Source organism: Scardinius erythrophthalmus, assembly GCF_964197995.2.
Source record: "Scardinius erythrophthalmus genome assembly, chromosome: 2".
Taxonomy (NCBI): Eukaryota; Metazoa; Chordata; class Actinopteri; order Cypriniformes; family Leuciscidae; genus Scardinius; species Scardinius erythrophthalmus.
The window spans coordinates 35,495,945-35,523,636 of record NC_138222.1 but is presented as its reverse complement, the minus strand read 5'-3'; the positions used below and the strand labels follow the sequence as shown (position 1 = coordinate 35,523,636).

Genomic DNA, 27,692 nt, shown 5'->3' with positions numbered 1-27,692 from the left:
GATACAATTTTAAAATGTGTAGGCTAGGCTATTACAGCCTATTATAGTTTGGATTATTTTTTATAATATCCCATGAGTCCTAATAAATGCAATTTCAACTATTTCTGAAGTGCTTCTTTTATAAAGAACACCGCTTTCTCACATAAACAGCCCCTGCACGAGAGAATAATTGATTCTGGAGCCATCGATATCAACCAATTCAGCACCAACGCCACAGACAGCACCCGGTAACGTCGCATGTAAGAAGGTATATCTTAAAGGTCCCGTTCTTCGTGATCCCATGTTTCAAACTTTAGTTAGTGTGTAATGTTGTTGTTAGAGTATAAATAATATCTGTAAAATTCTAAAGCTCAAAGTTCAATGCCAAGCGAGATATTTTATTTAACAGAAGTCGCCTACATCGAACGGCCCGTTTGGACTACATCCCTCTACTTCCTTCTTTAATGACGTCAGTAGAACCGTTTTTTGACTAACCTCCGCCCACAGGAATGCTCCCTCAACTCTACCGAAATTCGTTTATGTAGCCTACTTGCGCACTTCTAATAACTTACTGTGTTTACTCAGCTCTTACGGTGATTTTCTGAAGTAAAACTGAAGCTTCATCTTTTGTGTGATGTACAATAAACTTTATTAAACTCATCAGTATGTTTGATCATCATTCAGACAGCAGACTTGTAGGCTATTTATAAATAATGGATACATACAAGCAGATGACAAATATGTTATAATAACCGTAATTACTAAACTATACCTGTTTCATCTCTATACAGCACTCTGACTCTGTAGGCATTATTGTCCGACTCGAACTGAACACGTTACTGAGAGTTTCTGATATTATCATCATTCCATGAGATGAAATTGTCCTGAGAGACTGAGCGCGAGCTTATGAAGCTCCGCCCCCTGTGTCGTCCAGCAGCAGCTCATTTGCATTTAAAGGGCACACACTAAAACAGCGCGTTTTTCTGAGCCCCCAAAAATGACAATTTAAACATGCTGTAAAAAATGATCTGTTGGGTATTTTGAGCTGAAACTTCACATACACACTCTGGGGACATCAGAGACTTATTTTACATCTTGTGAAAAGGGGCATAATACGGGACCTTTAAGCAGCTTCCTATGGTATGGTTCGGGGAACACACTTAGGAACATAAACAACTTTGGTAAGATATATCTTTCGAGTCTTCTTAGCGCGCTAAGAGTGAGCGTTATCGGTGAACCGGGCCAAGGGTTCCTGAATTCTACATAGCCCCTTTGAAATTTTCAAAAGGATATTAAATGTTTGGGAAGAAAGGGTAGCCGCCTATATGTGTAATGTGTCTAAGACTTAAGGCCCATTAACATCAAGGCCTGCGTTTCCCGAAACGTTCTAACCCTACGTCGTACACAAGCTGTACCTTATCGTTAATATGTGTTTCCCGAAACGTTCTTAGTTAAGTATACCTTCTGTAAGTCATACGTTCGGAAGGTTGGTCTGGACCACTCTTAGCTTTACCTTATCACTGTTGCAGGTCTATACGAATATAATTCTTAAGTTAATACACCCAGACAGTGTTCTATTAGGATAATTCAAGTGTTTTCATGCAAAGAATAAAATTGTCATTACACTGATTGTTGTTAGATTTTTAATTATATTATCCAAAGGTATATCAGCTGGCAAACCATTAAAGGCTTAATAGTCTATTTAAAGGTAATGATTGTGGTGGGGAGTTTTCTCAAACTATGGCAGCGATACAGCGAATAGGCTAGTTGTTCTAAAAGACGGTGTCGTCGGTGGAGCGCTTTCAAAGGCCATTGAAAGCACAGGCTACTGTCAGTTAAGTCCTTTTCAGACGTTAATTGTTTCCCATTGGCTCGTACAGTATTTTAAACATTTACAGGGGTAAGTTTGTGATTTAATTCCGTTTTTCTCACCCAACCCGCGTAAAAATCCCAGGCCAAAAAATCCCAGGCCAAATATTACACAAATGTCATAAAAGTTACTTGAATCAATGAACAGCACTAATGAAGCCCCATTCTTACAGATCATTGGTCATCAGTCGAAGTCTCGGACGTGGAGTAGGCATCTCGAAAACACCGCGCTGATATTGATTCTCGTTTTAGTTCTCCTTTTTTATTCAAAGTCTGCTTGCCATGGTCCATAATGTTTGAACGAAACAACAACAGCGTGCAAATAGACATTGCGAACTACACAGTTGTCCACGTCTGTCGCCTTGGTTACTATCAGAGGGCTCTGGTTGCTATGGCAGTATGAGTGGAAACCATGGGAGAAGGCGGATATGACCATAGAGGCGACAAAACTGAAATAAAGAAACGGTACGTGACTTCAAATTAAATTACAAATTTCTCCTGGTTTGAAAGTTGTTGGAAACAGTCGGGATAATGTAAGTACACAACTAAAAAAAATATATAACATAGATATAGTGATTTTTTGCTATTTTTAAAACAAAAAAGTTACATATTGTACCTTTAAAGAACACCGCTTTCTCGCATAAATGCAGTGAAGCAGGCAGCCCCTGCACAAGAGAATAATTGATATCAACAAATTCAGCACCATCACCACAGACAGCACCGGGTAACGTCGCACGTAAGCAGCTTCGGTTCGGGGAAGAGACAACGTTATCGGGAAACGCAGCCAAGGACGATAACGATAAAGATATAATTCTAAAAATCGTTCTCGGTATTAAAAGATAGCACTCCACGGCTATAATGATAACAGAACAGAGAAACGATATTGTTGGAATCACTTTCAGAACAATTTTATCCAGCTGATGAATGATAAAAACATTGACAGCCAATCATTATCCATCCTTCTGTAATTCGAGCATTAGAGTGACGCGCTTAGAATAAACAGAACGATCGTCCGCTGGTTTGGACGCTAATGTAGTTATCAATATAGTAATTGGAGTGAACGGGCCTTTAGCCGATACATAAATCCTTGTTATTGTTGTTTGCCTGTTTTTTTGTTTTGGCATAAGATTAAAAATAAATTATAAAAAGAGTAGCCTATATCTTGATTCTACCGATACGGATCTCTCCCAACAACATACAAAAACACCAAGGGCAGCTGAATACATCAGAACATATTACAGTTTAGACCAGTTGTCTCTAGTTATCTGTTATTTCAATGAAGCAGCATTGCATTCTATGCCTTAAGGATTCATTTTTTTTAAACATATATTTAACATGCATTTGGGCAGCTGTTGCCGTTGCAAATGCAAACAGAATATAAATCAATGGGTGGGTAAAGGATTATTGCATTCACATACATAGACATGGACAGTCTGGTATACATAGATGAGGGGGGTAGGGGAGATAAGTTCCCAGATGACTTCCTCTTGGTCCAGACAAAAGGAAAGAGAATGAAGGCAGAGAGATAGTGGAGGGAGAATAATTTATTTGGAGAAAACAATATACTGGAAACAATCATTTTTATTTTTAAAGATACTTTACTGATGTAAATACCTAATTAGATTGACCAAAAGCTACAAGAATTTCAGTAATGTTTCACATGTAAAAATGTGTTGCTGCTTGTTTTTTCAATCAGCTTCTCTGCTCAGTGGTGTGAGGAACAAGGCAAAAAGCAACATTTAATGCACTTAAAAGTTATTGCGTACATTTAGATTGACTTTTTGCAACCTAGATATTTTGAAGATGAAAAGCTGGCATTTATAGGTTATACAATTGAACTTAAACCCAAACCAACGTTTATGACTCAAAATACTACATACATAAAAATGTTTTATTTTAGCATTTAATATTACAAACTCCTGCCTGGAGTCTATTGTTGAAATAATGTTATTGGGCAGAAGAGCTCAATGTAACCAGGTTAACAACTCAATGAAGGAACATTATACAATTTGACATTGTATTAATGAATAAAAAGCTTTTTTTAATGATAAGCACACAAGTCTCAAGAGTAAATGAATAGCTCAGACTGTTGTACAACACACACTTTTATTGAATTTCATTCATCGTTGAACCTAAAATAATATAATGAACCAAAGTGTTAAAGACACATGCACTCACTCCTAGAAACACATAATTGCATTTCTCTCTCCCCTTTAAATAAAGCTTTCATTCAATTTTACATCTCTCATTCCCTGAAGCTGAGAGGTTCAGACAGAGCCTGTTACTCCTGAGAGCAACGTTTATCATGGTTTTAAAACATTTCCCTCATGTTCTTCTAACATTCCCAAAATACAGCACACAGCATTTTGCTTAAAATGATTTTTCTCCAACTTACTACTGCTAGTAAAGACAAAGAAAAACATGATGTTGTTGTTGTTGTTTCTTTTCAGAACAGTGGAAATGGTCATTGGTATCATTTGCAAGATTATCTTTTGTGCGTGACTTCTTTTAAAAATGAGTTTGCGGTCATACTACACCTTCACATATACGCAAGAACAATTTATTTATTGCTGGTTTGTTGCTATACTGCATACGAGTCGTCTGGGGTACCTTAACATTGTAAAAAGTAATAAATATGAAAGAATACCAGGCTCAAAGAAACTGATTGCACTTAATTTGCTGAGATCCCCAAACCTACACACTAGCCCAGTGATACCTCTCATATTAACTATAGAAGCCGCTACAGGTGATAAGCAATACACAATCAATGAAGTACAAAGAAAAAAGAAAAATGACTGTACTGGAGAACAAGTGACAAAAGCACTTAATTCTATAATACAAAGGCAATCACAGATTGCAAACCTTTGAGGCCTTCCAACCTTTAGAAACCTTTAAATGGACTTCATTACACCATTTCAAATGATTCTATGAGTTTACATTAATACAAATAGGCATCCTTGACGTTTTAACTTATGTTCGACTTTTATTTCAAGATGCCACTTCATTTCTCGATAACTAATTTTTCTAGTTTTACTTTTGGTCTGCGTTAGCAACAATGTATGACAAAAATATGATAAATTCAGTCAATATACTACACTAACCAGCCTGCACAAATGTGATTGGCAATCAAACCTCTCTGGTACTCATAATAACACTTAAGGCGGTCAGTCTGTATGGGAGTCTCGCAATGCTGCAGGTTTTTTAAAAAAAAAATTAAACTACAACAAATCCTATATATACAGTACACAGACCTCTTTGGATATTTTGCACAGTCTTGCATTTTTTTTCCCTTTGATTTCTCTTTCAGTTCTCCAGCACAAAGTAAAACACACAAAAAATGTGCACTTCCACACCACCTTTTTTTCCCCAGTCTTAGACATAGGACCAGCACACACACTCATTTGTATACACAAAGTTTCACTAAGCTATGATTTTGTACAGTCCTATATTGGCAGTCCAGCAACCTGGTAACAAGGAGACTGACGTTACCAGTAACACTACTGCAAGGAACTGTAACAATGACGACGCTGATGGTAGTAATGAATGCCAGAGGTGTTCGAAGGTGCTGTTCATGGCACACCGGGCCATCTCAGACCAACCCGCTCTTTTGTTTTCTTGTATCATTATAAAGAGGAGCAAAATTAAGAGCAGAAGTTACACTTGGACAGAAAACAGGGACACCCAATATAGTCTCAGTTTGCACGCCCTCTTTTTTGGCACTCTTCGGAGCTCATTTCATGACCTCTGACACCCGCTTAGTCGTTATGAGGCTTCTCAGTCGAGCCCTGTGGAAAAACAGACAGTCCATTAGTAAAGAAAGTAGTGTTTGCATTACCAAATAAAACAGCTTGATTTGCATTATCTCCCTAATTCCCATAGAATATAGGGCATAAACTGTACTAGAGTGCAATACATGAAGCAATTGAATTAATATATTTAAATTCAAAATTGGTTGTCACAAAGCTGAACCTGGTCCAGTTAAAGCTCACTTGGCCCCTCAAAATTGTTACTATAATTAGTATGCATGCACTATATATGACAAACACAAATCATACAAGGCTTGTGTGGATGGGGGAGTCCTGTAAAATATGATGGCCTCTCATAAGTCAACACTCTCTCACATGCCTCACCATGGGCAGCTGGCTAGCCTCCCAAGAAGAAGACTAAAGATTGCTATATTTAATCATCTAAACTAGGGATAGTGCATGAATATTCGATTTGAAAAATAAAAATACTTTTTGCAACATGTTGCTTTTCTGGCCGTAAATGCAGTAAAATACTAAGCACGCAAACTAAAACTCTCAGTTATTACTAAATGCACTGGGTGGCGCTCTGGAGCGTGTAAACAAGTTTAATGTGTTTGATCACAGAATGTCACGAAGTTTGGAATTACTTTGATAAAAATTATTACTATGGATCAACATGTTGTGTGGAAACATTGTCGGGTGAAACGGAGTTATCATAAATATCAACACCATGAAATCCAAACACCAGTCGAATGAGGAAAGACAGATGTCCATCACTGCATTAACGACAGGTAGGCCAAAGCGCAGCTGTACCCCGAGTGATCCGAGAACTTATCTGATAGCAAAATTATCTCGAAACATATCCTTCCTTAAAGGTCTCGTCGAGGGAAACCAGTTTAAAAACAGAACACACAAAGCGCTGTAAGAAACTTCGCTTAGCACACCGCGTACATGCAACATCTGTCGACTGAAACGCATTTTCTCTGCACCCGGCCTAGACTGAGGAGCCAACTTTAACCTAGAATGTGAATATTCTTTTTTTCCTCAACATGAACATGTGAAACAAACAGGATAACAATATGTCGACTCGAGTGTATATGTAGGCTACGTTCTGCATGAAAACTGGAGCAGTCGGCATTATTAGAGGTTTTCCCTTTTGCTCTGCTTCATCTTAAATGCTTTTGTTTTCAAAACAATTTTATAAATTCTATAAATTACACACTGTTTAATGTTTTCAACTATAAGAAAATCTCAAGATAAAATGTAAGCTTGTTGTGTATATTTGCTAATCAGAAGCTTGTTAAGAAATGGTGACAAACGTAATGATTAAAAAAATAAGGTCTTTCTCGTTAATCCAAACAATGTATAGTGCAAATTGTATAGTGCAAATTGTTTAATGGTAATCAATGTTTTACTTCAAATCTTCACAAATGTTTCAGTGGTCTGTTAGTACTAATACATACAAATTTTAATTGGTAAGAGTTATATTTAGAAATAGTCAGTTGAAGACATCGCTTCCAAATAGAGATTCACAGAGGTCCTGGTTTAGTATTCAGGTTGGCTACATCTTAGTATGGGAAGTCCATTGAATCTCTCAACTGGCCATTTCATAAAGAAAGTTGAGAAAAATACTAGCAGAGCACTAATCCCAATTGGTCAAGCAAAATCAGCTGGTGCCAACTCGAAAACAAAAAACACCAAGTAACAACATGTAGAATGCACCACTTGGAGCCAGTAAAGCACTTTGACCATTAGCATGAAAAACAAGGAGCGTAATCTGCTTTCACGCCCTTATTGAGAAAGAACGAGGTTATGTCAGCAAGACAAAGAGGCACAGCTGACTGAGAAGGCTTGGATGGGATGGCACAAACATGCCTCAGACTACAATCAGCAACTAATTAAGATGTCCAGGCATGACGTATGAGCCCAGGCACGTGATAGTGAGGGTGTCAACAGCACTGGAAACTTAAACTGATCACTCTAAAGGAATGTACTTGATAGATTTGTACACATTTAACCTTACACATTACTGATTAATTTACGAGTGTTGTAAGAGAATGAAGTACAGTCTAAATCCCTAGTTTTTCCTGAGATCAGGTACATTTTCAAAGCAAACTTTTTTGGGGGGTTTCTAACACAACATCTATAAAAGTTACAAGGAAAACTGCCAACCACTTTTCAGCTAACTCATGGGTCCACAAAGAAATTCCATTTGCATAAAGTTCTGATCTTCATCAAATACAGTAACCAAAGCTAAAGTTTGTCATTGTGCTGCCTTTTATAAATGAAAAACTTGGATCCCAGCTACGTCTGAATCAGTTTGTGAAATCACAGACATCATTTGTTAACGACTATCTTAAATTTTAGTTTAAGTTTACAAAACTAATCCTGTCTGAATAATACTTAAGGTTGTATGTTAAATTGTAAACATTAAATTGTTGTGTGTAATAACCTGGCTCTGTGTAATAACCTGGGTCTGAGTCTTGGTTTGGTACCTAAATCATTCAAGTTTGTTATTATGAGTAGAACGAAGCATTTACACTGAACGCTGTGAATAGCTGAACCATTCCAGGATACAGTTTCACTTTTGCTTATGTGGATGTGCCCCATTTTAAGTTTCATTTCTGAACCACTGGCCTAGTGCAAAGCACTCCAGGAAACTAAAGACAATACTTGAGTAATTTAACAGAGTTACTGTACACGAATGATTTCATGGAATATGAAAGACAGGAAAAAAAGTGTTGAAGCAGAAAATATGAGGAAATGTTTCTCACCATAGCTAGCTGTCGGCCGATATTTCCTACTGTCACTCCACCAGAGAAGAATATACAAGGCAGCCATGAACGCACATACAAGAAGTCTGGAGACGTATACCTGAGAAACAAAGAATAAAGCTCTGAAACAACTAGCTAATAACCTTTAACAACTGTAAAATCCAAGCTATTGGGGAAAAAATTACATTCAGACCAAAACACTTACAAAAATATCATATCTGATGACTGAAAATGTTCTACAACTGCAGATCTAAGTATGAAAGCGAGTCTGTAACTCAGCCGTTACTTGGTAATAGATGACACAATGTTTTCCACTGCATGTGTGTCAGTCATAACTTACTGGTAGATGCCATTGTAGACCAGCAGCTGAGCAACGAGAGTGGCTAGAAGAGCAGTGGTCAGCCCTAAACCAAAGCCACTCCTGGACCGGTCAAACGTCCACCACAGGCCCAAAGACAGGGCAGCCAGAGTTAATGAAAGCTGCACATTATTGGCAAAGTCCAGTTTCTGTGAGGTACTTTGACTTAAGGAAATAATTAGTTAGTTCTAGTTGAGCACTTTCCTTGGATAAATGTTAACAAATGTTCTGAGACTTCATGTGATGTTAATTAAAGTGCTCGCTGGTATTTGAAGAAATCTGTTATCTTGCTGTAAGAACAGTAATAATACATATCTTTTTGACTGGAATACAGTACACCACTTTTCCTTAGCAAGCCTGGTGTGTGATCATCAGTTGTTTAGTGTATGATGCCAGGTTTTTCCTCATTAACAAATTAAAATGACGACAGGTGTATGATGCAGAGTGTTTTAAAACCTGTTTCAAAATCAGATTTTAAAAGTGGTGTGGTATATTCCAGCCTTAAAACACAAATCTCAAAAACAGTTAAAAGATTTAGATTTCATTTAGATTTCATTTCCCACAATGGCTACAATTTCATGAGTGGCACTGGTAAGGATACGGCACTAGCGTGATTGATGCCCACAAAAACAGCAATGCAGCGCATCACACTTGCCCACTCCCGTTTAAACTTGTGTGGCTCTCCGAGATGGCGATCCAAACAGGGGTACAACAGACCAACCACAGCTGCGGAAAGAGAAAACGTAGTTCTTTAAATAACACTAATTCTCAAACAATGTGTGGAAGAGAGAAAAAAGAAAGAAACATTAGATGTCTGAATCTAATTTTAAAAGTTAATTATGTTCAAATTAAATTTGTTTGACCAAATGTTTAATAAATAAATAGACAACATTAGTTTTAGACATCCATTGAGTCACATTAAGTGTAAGTTCACAAAAAGTACTACTGAAAAGGATGTAGACTGTGAATGTGTCCACATCACCACTATGTGGACTGTGAGGAATGCAGGAGGCGGAGTCGTTATTAATTTATGTTGCACACGACTTCCGTGTTTCTCTTCTCGGCTAAGTGGCATGTTCGGCGTACCAGCCAATGGCGTGCCTCCCTCGCAGCTCACCCGTTTTGAGCGCAGCCAATGAAAAAGCGGCACCCCAAGAATGAACCCGAATGCCCGGCTGTTTCCAGGGCAGTACTTACCGATAGCGACAAAGCCCAGTGTCAACAAAACTGCTCTCAACCACCAGTCTAGGGACTCTTACGTAATGTAAACACGCTATCAAATGGCCCACAGCAAGCAGACCGTGTCTGTCTTATCGACACATATACAAAACAGTGTATAATCGAGCCCTCCCGTTACTGACTTACCAGCAGCTGTGCCGCAGCAGAGGGGAATCCACCAGGCGGAAGAAAACAGCGTGTCCAGCACTTCTTCTGGGAACAATGTAACGTTTCTCTGGATCTGTAGCAAGTTTAACACCAAGGCAAGAACTACTCCAACGATAAACAATACAAGCCCCCGTCGAATTAAATTAGCGGACTGGAGGCTGTGCAGAGAGCCGTATGCGTGGCTCAGCACTGAGGTTATGATGGACATCATTTCACCCGTTTTACAAACAATCCAGCTGGCGCTTGACAGGTCCTTCGTCTTTACACTGGTTGAACAGGAGCAGCTCCAACAGTGTTCCTCTAGTCTTGGCATTTGGCACTGTGAGAATCAAAAACGTAATGCATGAGGGGAAAAAAAACGCTTAAAGAAACGTTGTAATAATGTTGAAAGCCAAGCTGTTGCGCTATACAAATACTTAAGTCTTAAAGACAAACTGTTCTAAGTGAGTTAGTGGAAGTATAGGCTATGAAAACCCACCTTGATCCTTAGGCAGTATCCTCGTCTGCAACGCGACTGTGTTTTAAAACTATTTTGCTAACAAAAGATGGTTTCAGATGTGTTGTTTGGTCATCTCTTCACGAAACGCTGCTGCCTTTTTTCTTTCCACAGTACAATACCGCCGCACGCGCGCTTCCTCTGCAGAAAACAAGCGCGGTCATGTCTGGTGAGTGGCGCTGGCCAATCAGAGAACGGCGGGCCATATGACGCGAACGCACGCCACCTCCCTCTCACGGACACGCGTTGTTGATGTTCACATCCCGTCAGCTGTTCGTTCGCTGGAATGTGTGTGTGTGTGGACTGACGTGACGATGAAAAAGAGTTATGCAAAGTTTTAAACTTCTGGATTGCTAAATGGTTTAATGATCTTACGTGGCCAAATCCTTTTCAATGAACAATACAGCACTGATTAGAGATTTTCTTGTTTTTCAATTTTAAGCGTGTACGGAGTCCCTAAAGGGACATGGTGAAGAAAAAAAATTAGATGGGAGGGAAAATAAGTAAATTCTTGTGCGTTCTCTCGCAAATGTTTTGCGTTACCCGAGAAACTTTGATTTTGCTTGCAAAAAACGCAAACGTTTTTGCAAGCTAACGCAAAGTTTCTCAGGGTAGCCTAACGCAAAAGCATTGACTTATTATTTAATGTCCCATCTCATTTTTATTTTTATTTTCCACCACCAAGTCCATACTACATGATCACCTGTTTGAGCTAAAACAAAACTGCCTGTTGGGGAAATTAAGTTGTACAGGCTAATCTCTTTAGCGGAGCGACAAGAAAGCATTATGTGAATCTAAACACTTCTTGTGAACGAACAGGCCCTGTGAGCGCTTCAGATGATAAGGATGTGTTGGTTATACGTGACAGTGTGCAGTACGTGATGCGTGTGTTGGACAGTGGCCATGAGACTGAAAGGAGGGAATTGGGTCATGATGCTCAGTGGGCTGTTCCCCCTTAGTTAATAAGCTTGTGTACACATAGTACATTTATTGATTCAGAGCAGAGTTCAGAGTCTCACCTGAGTGGAACCACTACTCACTAGATAGATGGGTCAGATGTTTGCCCTTTGTCAAGAGCGACCGTCAACAACAAAATTCTCAATGTGGCTTAGCGTTCATGCGAGGACATGTGATTGCATAACTTTGCTAACGTGGTCGCATACGCTTTCACAAAAACAACATGTAGTCGACGTTACTGACAGTTGTGCATTGCAGTTGTGTCTTGTTATTCAAGCTCAAACAGTAGGCCTATGTCTGTCCTTCACCCAGAAACATGTCTCAAGTGCTAATGGCTGGTGCTGAAGATCTATTCATTTAGCAAGTAAGCCCCATTAACTGCCAGATCCAATTCAGTGTTCAGTTCAATTAGATTTATTTGTCTTGCGCTTTTCACAATACATAGCCTATTGTTCCAAAGCAGCTTTACAAAAAATAGTGCCAAAGGCGACAGCAGCAGTTGAAAAACTTAAGTAGACGAGGAAGAACCTTGGGAGGAACCGAGAGTGGGCTGGGAAGCCTTTCTCTAAAGGGCTGGCGCATATTTATACAACAAACAATCATAGATCTATCTGTAATGCTCAGGAGTGGAAAATAAGCAATTATTTTGTAGAGCTTGGAGATTAACAGAAATCCATTGTGAGCCTACTTCACATTATCTGGGTGAAAGTACCAAAACTCACAGCTTTGGAATGTGAATGCTCTTTAGCTTCTGGCTGAAGTGAATCATCTTTCATCTTCAGATTGTTTTTCTAAGTGTTGACACTTTTGTTTAAATCCTCAGGCAAGCACAACAGAAAAGCAATGACTAGTGATCAATAGTTCTTTTATATATATATATATATATATATATATATATATATATATATATATATATATATATATATATATTAATTAAATATTTAGTGACTGTTGTTATTCTGAGATATCAGAGATATAGTGTTCTCGTTCTCATTTACCCAACACTCGGGAAAGACGCATTCTGACTAAAAATAAGAAAATTTGTCATTTCCTTTATTTTAAGAGCGCAAAGGATATATATCTGCTCAAAAACTTCTTTCATTCCATTACTTTTAAAGTTAATAATGATTAAATAATAATATAGATGAATTAGAACGGTATTTCAGCTTGAATGCAAATTCAATTCAGTCTACACCTTTGAATAGGAACCATTATTGACTTGAAGGTCTTCAGGTCTTTAGTTTTTTTTTTTTTTTTTTTTTTTTGCACATTACGACCTAGAAACCTAGAAGAGCTATTTTCTAAATCTGTATAGGTCAGATTCGTACTTGGAATTTTTCAGTCCACACAGTTAGTACACTATTAGGATGAAATCAAAGAGCTGAAATCTGTCAACACAAACAAAACTATCTTTCAATCTTTCATTGTTTTGGGCACAGTAAGTTCAGTCACTGTTTCCTCAGTCAAGAATCAATCAGTTTTGAGACATGATGTGACCCAGGTTAGTGAATAGGCTACAAACAATAATCTTTAATCGTTTCTAGAATACATTTTCATCCGTTTCTGTCCTCTAGAAGCTTCAGGTTCTAATTTAGCCTCATGGACTGTGATCAGTGCCATAATGAACAGGAAGCTCATGCAAACACAGATTTTTGCAGGCTTGATTTAATTTTTGTCCGGTTGAGAGGACAATACGCCATGTGGAAGTTCTGCCCTATAGTGACTTAAACTCGCCAGTGCTTTGTGGCAAAACATCTGTGTGGCAATGTGTGGGAGAGAGATAACGACTGGGGAGGGGGAATGGGTGGTACAGAAGCATGAGGCAGACAGGAAACTCCCTACGGCCATCCTTCCTCATATTACTGCGGTCCCAGTGAGGCTCTTCTCATCCTTCAACGCCACGCGCACATGATTTCATACAGTTATCACAATGCAGCACTGTATACAAACATTTTAGTTTTCTTCTTCTCCACAAATGTTTGCAATCAATTCAGCTGGGCCACTTTAATGAACAGACGCCATTCAAAATGTAATTTTGACTTTATAAGCAAAGTGGCGGAACCAAAGGTAAAAAGTGTCTTTACTTGCATTGACCTAAGAGCTGAAGGACATGGCACTGAAGAAATCGTGGAAAAGAGAATCCTTGAAATGGCTGGTAGAAACGTGATTGTATAAAATGAAAGTGAGGGCACTCAACAATGAATGTAAGGATTTGGACATATTTGATTTCATGTTATGTTAAGAAATTAATAATTATGCATAATCATTCAAAATATTACCACTTCTATAGACACCATTTAAAAGATAGTTCACCCAAAAATGAAAATGATGTCATCCTCATGTTGTTCCAAACCTGCATGACTGACTTTCTAACACAAAGGATGCTATTTTGAAGAATGGAGGTAACCAAAAAAATACAATGGAAGTAAATGAGAACCGAAACAGTTTGATTTTCAACATTCTTCAAAATATCTTATTTTATGAACAACTGTAGGTGGATCCTATTGTATTTTGTGTTCTAGAAGAAAAGAAATGCATAGGTTTGGAATGACATGAGGGTGAGTAAATGATGACAGTTTTCTTTTTTTCTCCATTAAATAATGTTTCATTATTTATGTTACAAATCTAATTACTTGCAATGAAAGTGAGCACTAAAGAGCATGCCAAAAATGTAGATTAAAATATTTACATAAAGGAACAGTTTTGCAAAGCACTGTATATGTTTTGTATTTGTATACACAAACACATTTGCAATATAAACGACTCACGTTTGTCTCATTATTTCTCTTTATTTCTGCAAAAAAGCAAAAGAAAAAAATATTTTATATTCATCCCTGCCTTCCCCATGCAGTCTCTCTAGACGCTTCAGCAGCAGGATGTTATGACAGATCAAATAAATCCCAGATGAAGCGTGGCAGAGATTAAGCAGCAAGTCTGGGTGGAATATAGCAAATTCAAAATAATGAAAATGTTAAAGTGGCTGCTTTAAATTGACTCATCAGGCGAGACATCCTTATGCCCTCCCCTGACACAACATGAAGTTATGTGGTTGAAATGTTCTAATCCATCCTTTGAGACACAGGATTAAGCTCAAGGGCCAATCTGATCCTCTTTCACAGAATTTCTGGCAATATACATTGCTGGGTGAATGCTTGTTGATGTGTTGCTTTTTGCTTACATATCCCCCCCCCCCCCCTCCTTTTAGATGTAAATACAGAGCTCATCTTCATTTGCTGTTGGACTTAGTTTTTGACTTCACCTTACCATTTTTAGAATTAAACCTTCAGTTGTTTCCATTGATTTATCATTTGATGCAGCTGGAAGGGGGGAATCTCCTCAACCATCTTTTGTTGGGTCCTCTAGAATCAACACTCTTCTATGCCTCCTGAACAAAATAAAAAAAAAATCTGTTTAGAAAAACGCAAGTGCAAAACAAGTACTTGAAGATTTAAATTGCTAATGAGAACAGCTCATTATTTGAATAACCATTGTTGCAGTTGGAGAATGCTCAGCAGTTATCATTTGCAAGTTAATTGGAGACAAAGTATAGCAACAATAACACATAAGAGCACATTTAGAAATACAGCAAATGTACTATAATTATAGTATAATTAGCCTGTGCTATATGATCTGATTTTCCTGCTAAAGTACAAAGGTTTTGAAAAACAACATGAAGTATGGGCTCAGTAATGTTAGCCAACCCGTTGACTGCCAGAGCACCTTGTGGTTGAACCAACCAATCATGAAACAGCAACATGTGGGTGTGTGACAGGCCCTGGCAATGTTCATTCATAAAAAAGTAAGGTGCGGTTATAGTGCCTTAAGAAGTACATAGAGTACACTGTTTATACCTTTGCTGATTTAATAAGACTGTTTGATTTTTAGTTTTCAAGGTTATTTGTCTTGTGCACAAGAGGTCAGAGGTCACTGTACACAGAAATGCTTGTAGTGAGGCACAGAAGTGCTATTAAACAACAACACCAGAAGACAGAGGGTGGGAGGAGACGTGGGGAGAAACAATTAATGTCTTCTTATCATGGAGCTTAACAAAAGCCTGGTTTATCAAATGTACATATCATTCATAAACAGCTTCATGACCTGAGGCAGTAAACATAGATATTGAGTCTTGCTTTGTGTATGTGTGTGTGCTGGAGCATGAGAATCTTGCCACCTTCCACAAACTCTGGTTAATATTTAATATTTGTTCTAAAATGTTCTAGTGGATTGTTATTTCTGTCATCATTCTGTCAAAAAAAAAAAAAAAAAAAAAAAAGCAAACTTTTCTTCCAACAAATGAGCACAACAACAGAACATGTCACTTTTAACCTGATATTAAATTATTTTCTGACTTCAGTTTTGTTATACAGCAACCAGAAATATAATGTTTGCTAATGTTAGAAGATGTTTATGGCAAGATTTAAGACTCTTTGTTATCTCGCAGTCATCTATGAATTGTATCCCTGTCTTTTATTTATTTTTTCTTGTTATTAGGAGAGCCAAGTTTATCTTATCTCTGTTATCTAAAAGATTAGTTAAAGCACTCCCAACACTCCCTCATCTGGTCAGGACTGGAACTAGGGTTTTACATGCCATGCAAGTAGCAGTGACAGTGTTTGGAATAGAACAGTAGTGTACAGTTTAATGCATTTTGTGCAGTATAGACTGTAAGCTGCATGTGAATTATAGAACTACTACCTGCAGAGTGGTCATAAAAACATCCCAGGATGTCCTTTTGGAAAATAGTAGGGGTTTAACCCCAGCATCCTGGCCAAATTTGCCCATTGGCTTCTGTCCATCACCATGGCCCCCTAATCATCCCCATAATGATTGGCTTTAGCTCTCTGTGAGCGTTCTGGTGCACTGTGGCTGCTGTCACATAATGCAGGCGAATGCTACACATTGGAGGAGGTTGAGGAGATTCCTCCTGCCATATGTAAAGCACTTTGAGTGTTGAGAAAAGTGCTATGAAAATTTAATTAATTATTATTATTATTATTATTAGCATCATCATCAAATGTATCAGACAGTATATGTTGTTGTCAAATTCAACATGTGATGCATATTGCACACACAACACACTTTCCATTTTTCACATGTAATAAGATCTAATTTGGCTTTAAACAACTTCTGGGAGGATGTACAGTTTTTAAAAAAAGTTTACAATATAGGCTATTCCAGGTGGTACATCCCGTGCTAAGGATTTGCCAAAGTTCGCAAGGTTAGTGACATCAAATGCTGTCGCCATTAAAAATAATCCTGTTCTTCTGCAATTCATTAAAGCTGTTGAAATGCAGACTGTATGATGAGGGCTCAGCATGTGTCTTACACAAGCATTTAAATTATGTAGAAATGTTAGTTGACTGTCAACAATAATTATAGGCCATTTCTGATAGACTCACATGCTTGATTTTATTAAACATGAGAACATATATTAATATTTGCAACGTTGCTGAACAAATCTCAGCATGTTTATTTTAAAGATATTATTTAATGTACTTCATGATTAGTTCAGCTTTTTTTGCACTTAAAACACTTAAATTATCTTTATAAATAAATACCACTGCTAAATGATCTATTCTGACCAGTGTCCCACGTTAATGTTTTTTTTTTTTTTAATGTCCTGCTGAGCAAACATTCAGCATGAGACGGGCATTAGACAGTGATTAGTGTGAAAAAGGAAACAGTCATTAGGAATAGACTGTGCATGAATAATTTGACTCTCAAAAAGATGAGTAAAGCCTAAACTCACAAATGAGCCACTCGTGACTTTATGACTGCTGGACACTGTATTTAAAGTACAAATTATTACATCTTACAGTTATAGAACAGAATGTGGAAAAAAGCTGCTGTATGCATCTTGTGAACTCATTATGGCTTGTCTCTGTGACCCTACAGTACTGGGTGTTTATTAGTGTTTATTTGCAGTGCTAATTATTTGTAATCAGTGGGAGAGGAAAGGAAAGACTGTTTTGAAGTAATGTTGAAAAATGTAAATGTGTAAAGTTTTGACTACATGATGAATATCCCTGGATTTGACCAAACAATAGCCTCGAGGCAGAACTACAAACATGCCTGGTTGTTACGCAATAAGATTTGCCCTTAATGCTCTTTAATCTTTTGATGACTGTTAATAGAAGCAAATTATAGAAATGAAACATTCAATTATACCTAGTTACCAACAGAGAAGATAGAATTATTTAGAAAGTGACCATTAAAAGGATGGCTACAGTTCATTTATCAGCCAGGAGGGGGCAGAAGCAGAAAAGCTTTTACCTTGATCAAACTGAGTAAGTGAAAAAGGGAAAATATGTACTATTATTATTATTATTATTATTTAAATTTCAGTCCATCTGTTTTATTGACAGTTGAATTTCTTTAGGGGTTATTAAGTAATAAATGATTTGAACTTTTCAGGCTTCCTCAAATAGAGTCTTTCTTTCTCACCGGCTCAAACACAAATATACAGACCCACAAAGCAGCCACATCTGTCCTTTTATGGTACAACGCTTCTTCAACAAAGAACAACAGAGATGCTAATTGATAACATTTGAAGATAATTACAGCAATTATTTCTAAAGTTCTCTTGGGCAATAATTGAGGCTTGTTGTAGAATCACGACCTTTATTAGACAATAGAACGGGGCTGGACAGCTATTTACAATGCATTCATATAAATTACTTAAATCCACTAAAAGAAAATGACAGTCTTGATATAACTTGAAATCATCAGTCTGTTGGATTTACATAAATTAACTAAGAAATATGTTTTAATCAACTTCCAGTTACCGAATTAATTTCAGAGCTGAATATTTTGGATTCTATTGTGATTCCATTGTGACTGAGATACTGAACACCTGTGACAGTGGGATTTTCTTCTTTGATGGAGAGTAATAAATATTGAAGAAAAATAGGTTTCCTCGCTCTGCCATCTCAGGTTTCTTTAGTGACTAGAATGCTTAGGACCCATGAAGTTGAAAACTGTTGATCAGCAATGTTAGCTACTCTTCAGACTGCTTTTCATATAGCCTAACTGAGCATGTCTCTCAAAATGAAGATAGGACTGGTAGAAAAATGCATCCAAACTAAATCGATTGCAGCCACAACAGCTATGCAACATGAGATATTATCTGGACAACCTGGATAATATGTATGAATGAGCACTTAAATTAAAACTGACAAACAAAGTTATTAATCTTACTTAGCAGAGGATGTTTGTTGGTGCCTTTACTGATTTGTTATTGGCTGGTTATTTTCTCATTAAATGATTGCAGTCTTAAATTTCACAAAGAAAAATCGAAGGATCTAGTCTTGTTGGACTGCATACTGGATTCTGTCAGAGAGATAAATCGTCATATGTGTTTGTGCATGTTGTCTCATCAGACACCTTAAGTATTTTAAGTTTTATAGCGTATTAGCCCTGCTCGATATCAAAATATCGCAAATGTAGCCTAGGGAAGACCGGGGACAGTTGCAACACTTTTTGCATTTCTCTCAGTTACTCAGAGACTATTTGGACTAGACCAACCAAATTTGTATATACTAAACTTGCATCTGTCTGCTAATTACCCATACCATTTAAAGATGATTACATATGACATATAGTTTAAGCCAGATGTTGCAACCGACCCCAACCCAGGAGACAGTTGCAACATGTTAAAAATACCTTAAATTTCACAGATTAACTTTAGCTTTTTGTCTCAATGAGCATAGAATTCTGAAAATATTAAAGGTGGTATCAGTGATTTCAGGCCCAAAAATATTTTTATCACATTCATCTAATCTTTCCTAACGATCCGCTAGCTGAACGCCCCATAAGCATGCCGTCAAAAAACTGCGTCTCTGTAGGCAGCCTAGGCTCTGAGATCTGCACACAAAAACAAATGGTTTAGCCAAACACTCAAAACCAAAACAAATCCAATCACCGACAGGGGGAGGGTGTTGTGAGGTTTTGAGCCAGCTTTTTCTTCAGCTCTGACTTCGCGTGCAGCCGTGCACGAGCACAAAACCTCACAACACCCTCCCCCTGTCTGTGATTGGTTGGAACACTATTTGTTTTGGTTTTGAGTGTTTGGCTAAACCATTTGTTTTTGTGTGCAGATCTCAGAGCCTAGGCTGCCTACAGAGACGCGTTTTTTTGACGGCATGCTTATGGGGCGGGCAGCTAGCGGATCGTTAGGAAAGATCAGATGAATGTGATAAAAATATTTTTGGGCCTGAAATCACTGATACCACCTTTAACTGTTTTAGGCCTACTATAATATTATAGTATTATTTATTTATACAATAATACTATTGTAGCCTATTATTTATTTATTTAGTCATATTTGTCAAATAACAGTTATTGAGTTTTGTTTGTTTATGTGTAGAACAGAGGCCTACATAGATTCAGTGTGCAGGTGTTACAGATGCTATTCAATCTCTCCATATTTCAGTGTCAGACAGGAAGAATTGAACAATTTGCAATGCAATAAACTTTCACATGCAATTTATAACTTGTTGCAACCGTCCCCAATCCTATCAGCCATGACAGAACATCATAAGCCTGCTAGACACACTGACTTGGACACATGCTCACTTAGAAGTCAACAGAACAATAATTCAAACTAAGTTTTGATTAATTCATACAAAATGTCAGGACAGTATGACAAAAATACATCTCATGAAAAAATTTACTCTCATAACTCCAAAACAAGTTTTGTTCAATAAATGTAGCAGCAGCAACCTTTATTAGGCTACTTCAAAAAGTTTTAGGTCGACGCACACACTGTTACTTACATGTGACTTGCTTGATGTTAAAAAGAGTCATTAAGCACAATAAGCTGCGGAAAAGAACTCATTGCTTTACTCGCTCTGTCTGACACACACCCAAAGTGCGCGCGCAGAAAACCTCCAGACAGCGTGCAATGTCGAATTAAATTCTCTTTCGCCGCACTCGAACAGTCAAACACAGTTATGTCAAAATGCATGTCTTGGTGAGTATTCATGTAAACACAGTCGGCAATGTCTTAAGTTAATGTATCGGATGTGTGTCATTAAGATTCGTGCATTAGGTCTTAGTGACAGCAGCCAAATACTGTAAACCTGCTGTTGTCTATCAAACAAGAAAATAACTCACTGCTCTTGACTGAATAACTTTTGTTGCTTTATTATAAATCAATGTATATTTATTTCATGTAAAGAAAATGCAGTACATTTGCTTAATTCAGTTTCTGTATTGTTTCTTACTTTAATGTTATAGATCTAATGTAGGCTACTACTGTAAGCCTACCTAAAAAACTTAGCATTGTTTATTAGGGTTCAAGCGCGTAGCACTGAAACCATTTTGTAATTTAATTTGTATCTTTGTTTTATTGTATTTATATTGTTTATAATGTGCCTTTTCTTTATTCTTTTTAACAACAAAGATAAATTAAGACAACAAAAATAACTAATCGTCCACCCCTAGTTTCAGGTGTTTTTGTCTACCTGGATGTTCTCGATGTTGCGTTTTCAGTTTTATACTTCCAAGTTGAGCAAAGAGTTGTTGATATTTAAATAGTTTTTTAAAAACTTTTTACACTGATGTTAAAATGACATTGCCAGATTTGTGACATTACTTTTTAAGTCAGTTTAAATATAATTTAAATTGATTTTACACACTTAAAGCATTATTGTATCGCATATCAAATATTACATTATTTCACAAATTACATATTGCATTTTTCTTCAATATCGTGCAGCCCTGTTAAATAGGCTATATATGTCCTAATGACTATCCACTGCTAGAAAATATAGCGTACTGTGATGAATATCAAAATATGAAAGTAAAATCAATTTAAAATCAATTAGGTCCATGTAATTGATTAAAATGGAATGAAGATTATTTTTCTTTTTAATCAACCGAAGTTATTAAAATACTCCATTTAATGTATGTTAGAGGGGTAATTGAAAAATTAATAAAAATTAATCAGAGGGGAGTTTCCATTTCAGGATAGGTTTTGTGAACAATACCTTTAATAAGCTGCTGATTTTTAACATTATTTAATACCTATTACTTTTAATGAGGTGTCTAGTGTAATACCACTAAAATGAGTGATATTAGGTTTCTAATTTCTTAAATAAACCTGTTTAAATTGTTTCTGAAAAATACCTTAAGAAACAGGCTAGGGTTGACAGAAATGATATGTTAACATAAATGCTTCAGTAACATCATCTGAAACATGTAGATAACAGCAACCAGAGTTAGTTTTTTTTTTTTCAACAGGCCCAGGCATATGGAAGAAGAGAGGCTGATTTTGACAGGAAGACACAGGGACAAAGAAGCAGTGGAAAGGTATTCAGAAACAAAAAAGTGTGTTATATGAGTGTGACATAAAGAAAGAAAGAGCAAGAGATAGAGACAGAACAGCTCTAGTATGAACAGGTGCAGTTGTTAGGCCCTTTTGATCTTGCACCGAGCCACGTCCCATAACACCATCATTACTCACAGACCCACAGACAAATACACATAAAGGGTTCTGTTCTTTGCCAGCATCATCCTTTTTAGCACTCAATCCATCTCTTCCCCATTCTTTCTTTTTCCACAGCATGCAGGTCCGTTCAAAATGGCATGCACTAAAATGACTCGACATCCTTTGTCTGACCTGATGTAGCCGATATCATTGTCATAAAAACTCCATATGGCAAATCTGTGGACTTTCAGTTCTCGAACGGATAGTAGGCCTAATGTTGACCACTGTGTGTATGAATTTGGATTGCACCTTTCCATGTACCACTGTGACACAATAAACCAACAAAGAGCTATGACCACATAACTTTCAGATACAAGAATATCAGTATTTGTGCAAGTTTTATGCATTTTCTTGACTTGTAAGAATAATAAATGTAACATGCATATAGGTCTATAGTTCTCAAATCACAGAATTTCAGAGACTTAAAACTATTCAGTACAAGCAAAGTTCAATTGACAGCATGTGTGTCTAGGACTAATGGTTTAGTCACTGCGTTGAATATGAATGTAGTTGACTGGGACTTAACTTTCCACATCAACCTGCAAGTATCAGTCAATTTTCTCTTGGGATTAATGTACATCTACTTCTCTCCATCAACTGGGTGCTTGTGTAGTTTTTTGTGTATTGGTGACTGTATTTGTACAGGTGCCTGATATGACCTCAGAATTAGTACGTAGATCTTTCTCATCCCCCTCTCTCTAACTAACATGTACACACACACTAAGTCTCAAGACCTGTAATTGCTCTACAATCAATGACATCAAACACTTTCCTCGGATGCATGAATTTAAATCAGCCTCTTTTACCGTCCAGCACTCTCCCAAAGACACAAATACTGAATAACACACACACACACACACACACACGCACGCACGCACGCACGCACACGCGCGCGCACACACACACACACACACACACACACACACACACTTTATGGTCTCTGAGCATTCATAACAAGAGGTTGTCATAGATACCGGCACAAAAAAACTCCTCATTTTCCATTCATGTAGGCTATTTGTATGTGTGAATTGCCGCCTTTTTCAGTTGTTTTTTTGTGGACATGCTCAGAGTTTGGCTATTAAATTTCAGTGTGTGTGTGTGTGTGTGTGTGTGTGTGTGTGCGTACAGGTTTATACTACATTGTGAGGACCAAATGTCCCCACAAGGATAGTAAAACCAGAGATTACCTACATTATGGGGAGCAGCCAGCGGTCCCCACGAGGGAAATGGATTAATAAACATACTAAATTATATATTTTTTAAATATAAAGATCAGAAAGATTTCTGTGATGGGAAGGTTTAGGGGTAGGGTTAGTGTCAGGTGATATAGTTTGTACAGTTTAAAATCATTACGCCTATGGAGAGTCAGAGGTAAAAAAAAGAGACTTTTGAGCTTTTTGTGTTCTCAGATGGTGAGCTGCCCCTTCACAATAAAGGTTCTTTCTTTAGTTTCACAAACTTTTTCCCTCACAAATTTTATTCATGTGCTTGTAGATTGAGTAGCCTAGTCTGCTGCTGCGCAAATGACGTCCGAATTTCGTCAGTAGGGCAAGGTTTGCAACATTGATAATATTTGATCTACAATAGACTAATCGTTAAACTTTATTGTCAAAGGTAAAAAATACTCATTTTGTTGGTTAGTTTTTTTTTTTTTTTTTGACATTCTATTAAAATAAGCTCAAAAATTTGTCAGTCTTAGTTTGAATGAGCAGGATAATTCTGGTTTCAATAAAACAAAATCAAAACCCAGGTGACACTGGTTTAACTGGCCAAATTTCAATAAGGAATATATGTGATATCACTATCATGCTTCATCATCCTCCAAGATGGATCTGTCCACCTACATTTTCTGTAGTTCTTCCACTCAAGCTAATTATACTGTTTAGAAAACAGCTCAAAGATTCAGTTGAAATAACAGAGGAATGCTGAAACCATCTATTGTTCCTTTCAGTATAACAGCAATCATCCAAAATGTATAAACCACCTGATGATTTTCCATCCTAGTTCTCACTCAGGAGGAGATCCAAGGTGCTTTGTTTCCACCTGCATATATTTTGTTGTTTACCAGCAATGCCTGCAAGAGGATGTTATACGAGTAGAATTTAATCTTGATTGTGAATGTTTCGATACACTACATGTATGTGCCAAATAAAATACATTGGCTTGTTTTCCATATTTCTATCATGACAACTCTCTGGATATTTTTAGCATGGTAATGGATATGAAAATGTTAATGTAGGCCTATTTAGTCTTGTCTAATACAGTCTAACTTGTTAACGCCAATACATATGGCGATACGCTGCTGTATGTAAGACATACTGCTGCTGCATAAATAGCATATATAAATTACCCATACAAGTGGAGCTGGGAAAGGTTTACTATTAAAAGTAAATAAATAAATGAGGAAATGTCGATTAAACAGATCACATACAATCACATACACATACATCAACAATCCTCCCCAGAAAATAATAATAATATTAAATAAAGATTATACAAAAACACCAAAAAGTGAGCATACATTCAAAGTTTTAGGCTACGTCTACTTTAATCCAGATACATTTGAAAACAGCGTTTTCGTTTAAAAACGCTCTCCGTCCACACGCGTTTTCAGGTGTTTCCCGACGTTTCAGAGTGGATGACAAACTTTTGAAAAATGCCTGAAAACGCTTAATTCACCTTACTGCACATGCGTAAAACCTCACAAAAGCTCACTGAGATGATACAGATGAAAAAAAAAAATAATAAAGTTTTCGCGCAATTCTTCTGACAGTATAATTTTATTTGGCAAAATATCTGATGCATCCAGCAGGTAGCACTCAGTCATCATGTTGGTCTAAAACTAAAACTGCTCTCATGTATTGCCGCAGGACAGCAAATGTGAGTACATTTTCTGTCATCTTTGCCGGACTGTGATTTGAAGAGTGTGCAAATATTTTAGCAATAGCGTGAAAGTGAATAGCACATAACAGGCACAAGACCGGTATAAACAAGAATATCTATTGGCATAATGTGTCACATGACTAAACTTACGTCTTCGTTTTTAAATACCTCCTTTTTGACAGTCCATACTACAACACGAGAATGCCATTTTCAAATTTATCCACTTTGGAGAGCGTTTTCAAAAAGCTTCTTTTCATTAATAAAAACGCCGTCTCAGAAAGAGATGCGTTTTCAAACGAAAACGTATTACACGACACCGTTTTCAACTAAAAACGTAAAACTGTTTATGCGTTTTGGCTGTTCGTTTACACGACAACTGCCTGAAACTCAACGTAAAGTTTTGAAAACGGTCTCTGTGTAAACAACAAAAACGCGAATCTCTGAAGACGATGACGTCATGCACATGCATATTACTTTGTTCAGTCAGCATCTAATGGATTTGGACCTTACTCTCAGGGAACCGTGGTTACGTTAGTAACCGAGTACGTTTTTAGTCAGAAATGTTTCCAATCTAAAAAAGTAAATTTTGTTCTTCTTCGAGCCAGCGTCTTCTGGACCTTACAAAAGTATTGCCTTTCTGGACTGTTTTCTGCTGTGAACTACTGTCTGTCTCTGATTGTGAGTTGGGATGTCCCTGTTGGTTCTGTTTGTTCCTCGCCTGACGACCCTGCTGGTCTGATACTGATTCTCGCCTCATGATTTGGATTGATTATCCTGGACTCTGATCCCTGCCTGCCTGAATATTTATCAGGCCTGCCTGCCTGAATATCAGGAGCCGTGCAGCTTCAACTGTATTACTGTTTCAATAAATTGAAATTAAGCATTCTTCTGGGTCCTTCTTCCTCAGAACCTCACAGATATATGTACAATATGTACAATAACAATTTTGGAAATAAAATAACATTACGATGGCCAGAAATCAATTTCGATAGTAGGCTACATCGGGTTTAATTTGCCATTTAATGAGATCTACTAATATATAGTTAGTGCCAAGAATTTTCACATGAATAAATCCATAGATCCGCAAAATCATCTTGTGTGCTTCCATGGGCTAGTGCCAGAACTTTTGCCAAGCGCGTCAGAGGTTCTGGGTTCTAATCCGCACTCGTATAGTTTTTTTTTCTCATCAAAACCGAATATGTTAATCAGTGGTTGTATATCAATCAGAGACACGTTTGTGTGCATTTTGTTTTGTGATTTCACCGGAACAAATAGAGTCTCCGCAACGGCGATAGATTGAAGCGCGTGTCCGAGTGAAGACGAGTCACAAGAGAACGCTGTATCCATGCAACTGATAGCAGCGGCAATGAGCTCAGCAGCTTGATTCCAAAAACAACACATTTCAGCACTGTAAAAAATTCCTGTAAATTTACATGAAAATTTAACAGCAAAATGCTGTTTTCATGTAATAACTGCAAGTTACCGTTTTTTGCAATGCATTATGGGAGAACTTGTTCGCTTCAAATTGCGTGTTGACCAGCAACAGTATGACACTATTATTTAACAGTATAATACCATATTTTTCCATGCACATGTGAGTTTAGGAAGACATTTTAGTTTATCTGCATGAGGTCATTTTGCAGCTCTGCCTAGTATTATTTTACATGTAAACTACCTATTACTTTTAAATATTACATTTTAAACATCCAGTGATGTTTTTGCGATTTTAATCGGATGAAGCGACTTTAGACTTTGACCACAGGAATGTGAGCCCATTGTAGGCCTACAGACTGTCTGTCAGAAAGTCCGTCCCGGAACGGAAAATATGCAGTGATTCATGACGGACTGATTTAAGAGTTGCTATTTCCTTCCAGCAGACTGATGCAATAGTCAGATCCAGCCGTGCTTCCTGATATTGTTCAATGTTGTGCGTTCATGCAATAAATGTGAGTAGTTATTTAAACATTGTTTAGTCAACGCTTTGTATTTGTTATATTTGTCAGATGTTTAGCAAATGGCGATTGAGATATGCAAATGACGATCGCGGCGCGATCGCGGATAGCCGCTAATCATATGATCATACACCTGCTGTTGTCATTATATGCTGCTTTATGCTGTATATTGGAGTTTATCGTAGAATTTAATGTTTATTGTTATCTGACAGTTGAGTATTCAATTATGATGACCGTTTAGTCATTTGTAGATACTTGGTGAGGTAATTTGTGTACAGTTACATTGTATTCATAATTATATTCCTGTATTTATGTATCTACAGACCACAACACAACGTGATAGTCACTTACTGCCTGACAAGTTATTAAAGAGAAGTTTATGAAGATACTTTCCCTGTCCTTGATTCTCTTACCGGAATCACTGTCCATAATTGTCCGCCTACCGAACTGTAAATTACAAAAGGTTGCCAGAGGTGCGACTCTGCAACAAATTGGTCCTTCGAGCCGGATGTGGCAACAGTAAACAGTATGGACACAGCAGCTAGCGATGCATCAGAGACAGTGGATAGACCCAAGAGACAGAGTAAACTGCCTTCTCATCTGGGTGACTATGAGGTTGGCTATATACCTCCTGTGGACCCTCCTCCAACCGCTTCTTCTCGCTGTCACAGCCAACATAAGAGCCAATCGAGGAAGACGTCCCATAGTAAAGCCAGTTCTCGTTCCGGATCCAGTTGTTATTCTATTGTCTCTGGTGTGAATGCTACATCTGCACTCACAAGCAGCCAGGCAGCCATAGTGGA

At 37.4% G+C, this 27,692-nt stretch overlaps 1 protein-coding gene across 1 annotated transcript; it reads right to left on the bottom strand.

Moving 5' to 3' along the window:
* Window positions 1–3,372: 3,372 nt before the first annotated feature.
* Window positions 3,373–10,900, bottom strand: insig1 (insulin induced gene 1). The gene is made up of 6 exons (XM_081359942.1): window positions 10,591–10,900; window positions 10,092–10,431; window positions 9,328–9,452; window positions 8,709–8,875; window positions 8,369–8,468; window positions 3,373–5,633 (listed from the first exon to the last, which is right to left on the bottom strand). Exons 2-6 carry the CDS (start codon window positions 10,423–10,425, stop codon window positions 5,604–5,606), a joined length of 756 nt encoding a protein of 251 aa, XP_081216068.1. The 5' UTR covers window positions 10,426–10,431; window positions 10,591–10,900; the 3' UTR covers window positions 3,373–5,603.
* Between the last annotated feature and the right edge of the window lie 16,792 nt (window positions 10,901–27,692).

Bases quoted from the DNA above. Each gene is read 5' to 3' on its own strand.
- insig1 (XM_081359942.1), bottom strand. From the start codon at position 10,425: ATGCCAAGACTAGAGGAACACTGTTGGAGCTGCTCCTGTTCAACCAGT. The intron at 8,469-8,708 runs GTAAGTTATGAC...TTTGTTTCTCAG, and splicing joins GTCTACAATGGCATCTACCA to GTATACGTCTCCAGACTTCT. The intron at 5,634-8,368 runs GTGAGAAACATT...GTTTTTCCACAG, and splicing joins TCGGCCGACAGCTAGCTATG to GGCTCGACTGAGAAGCCTCA.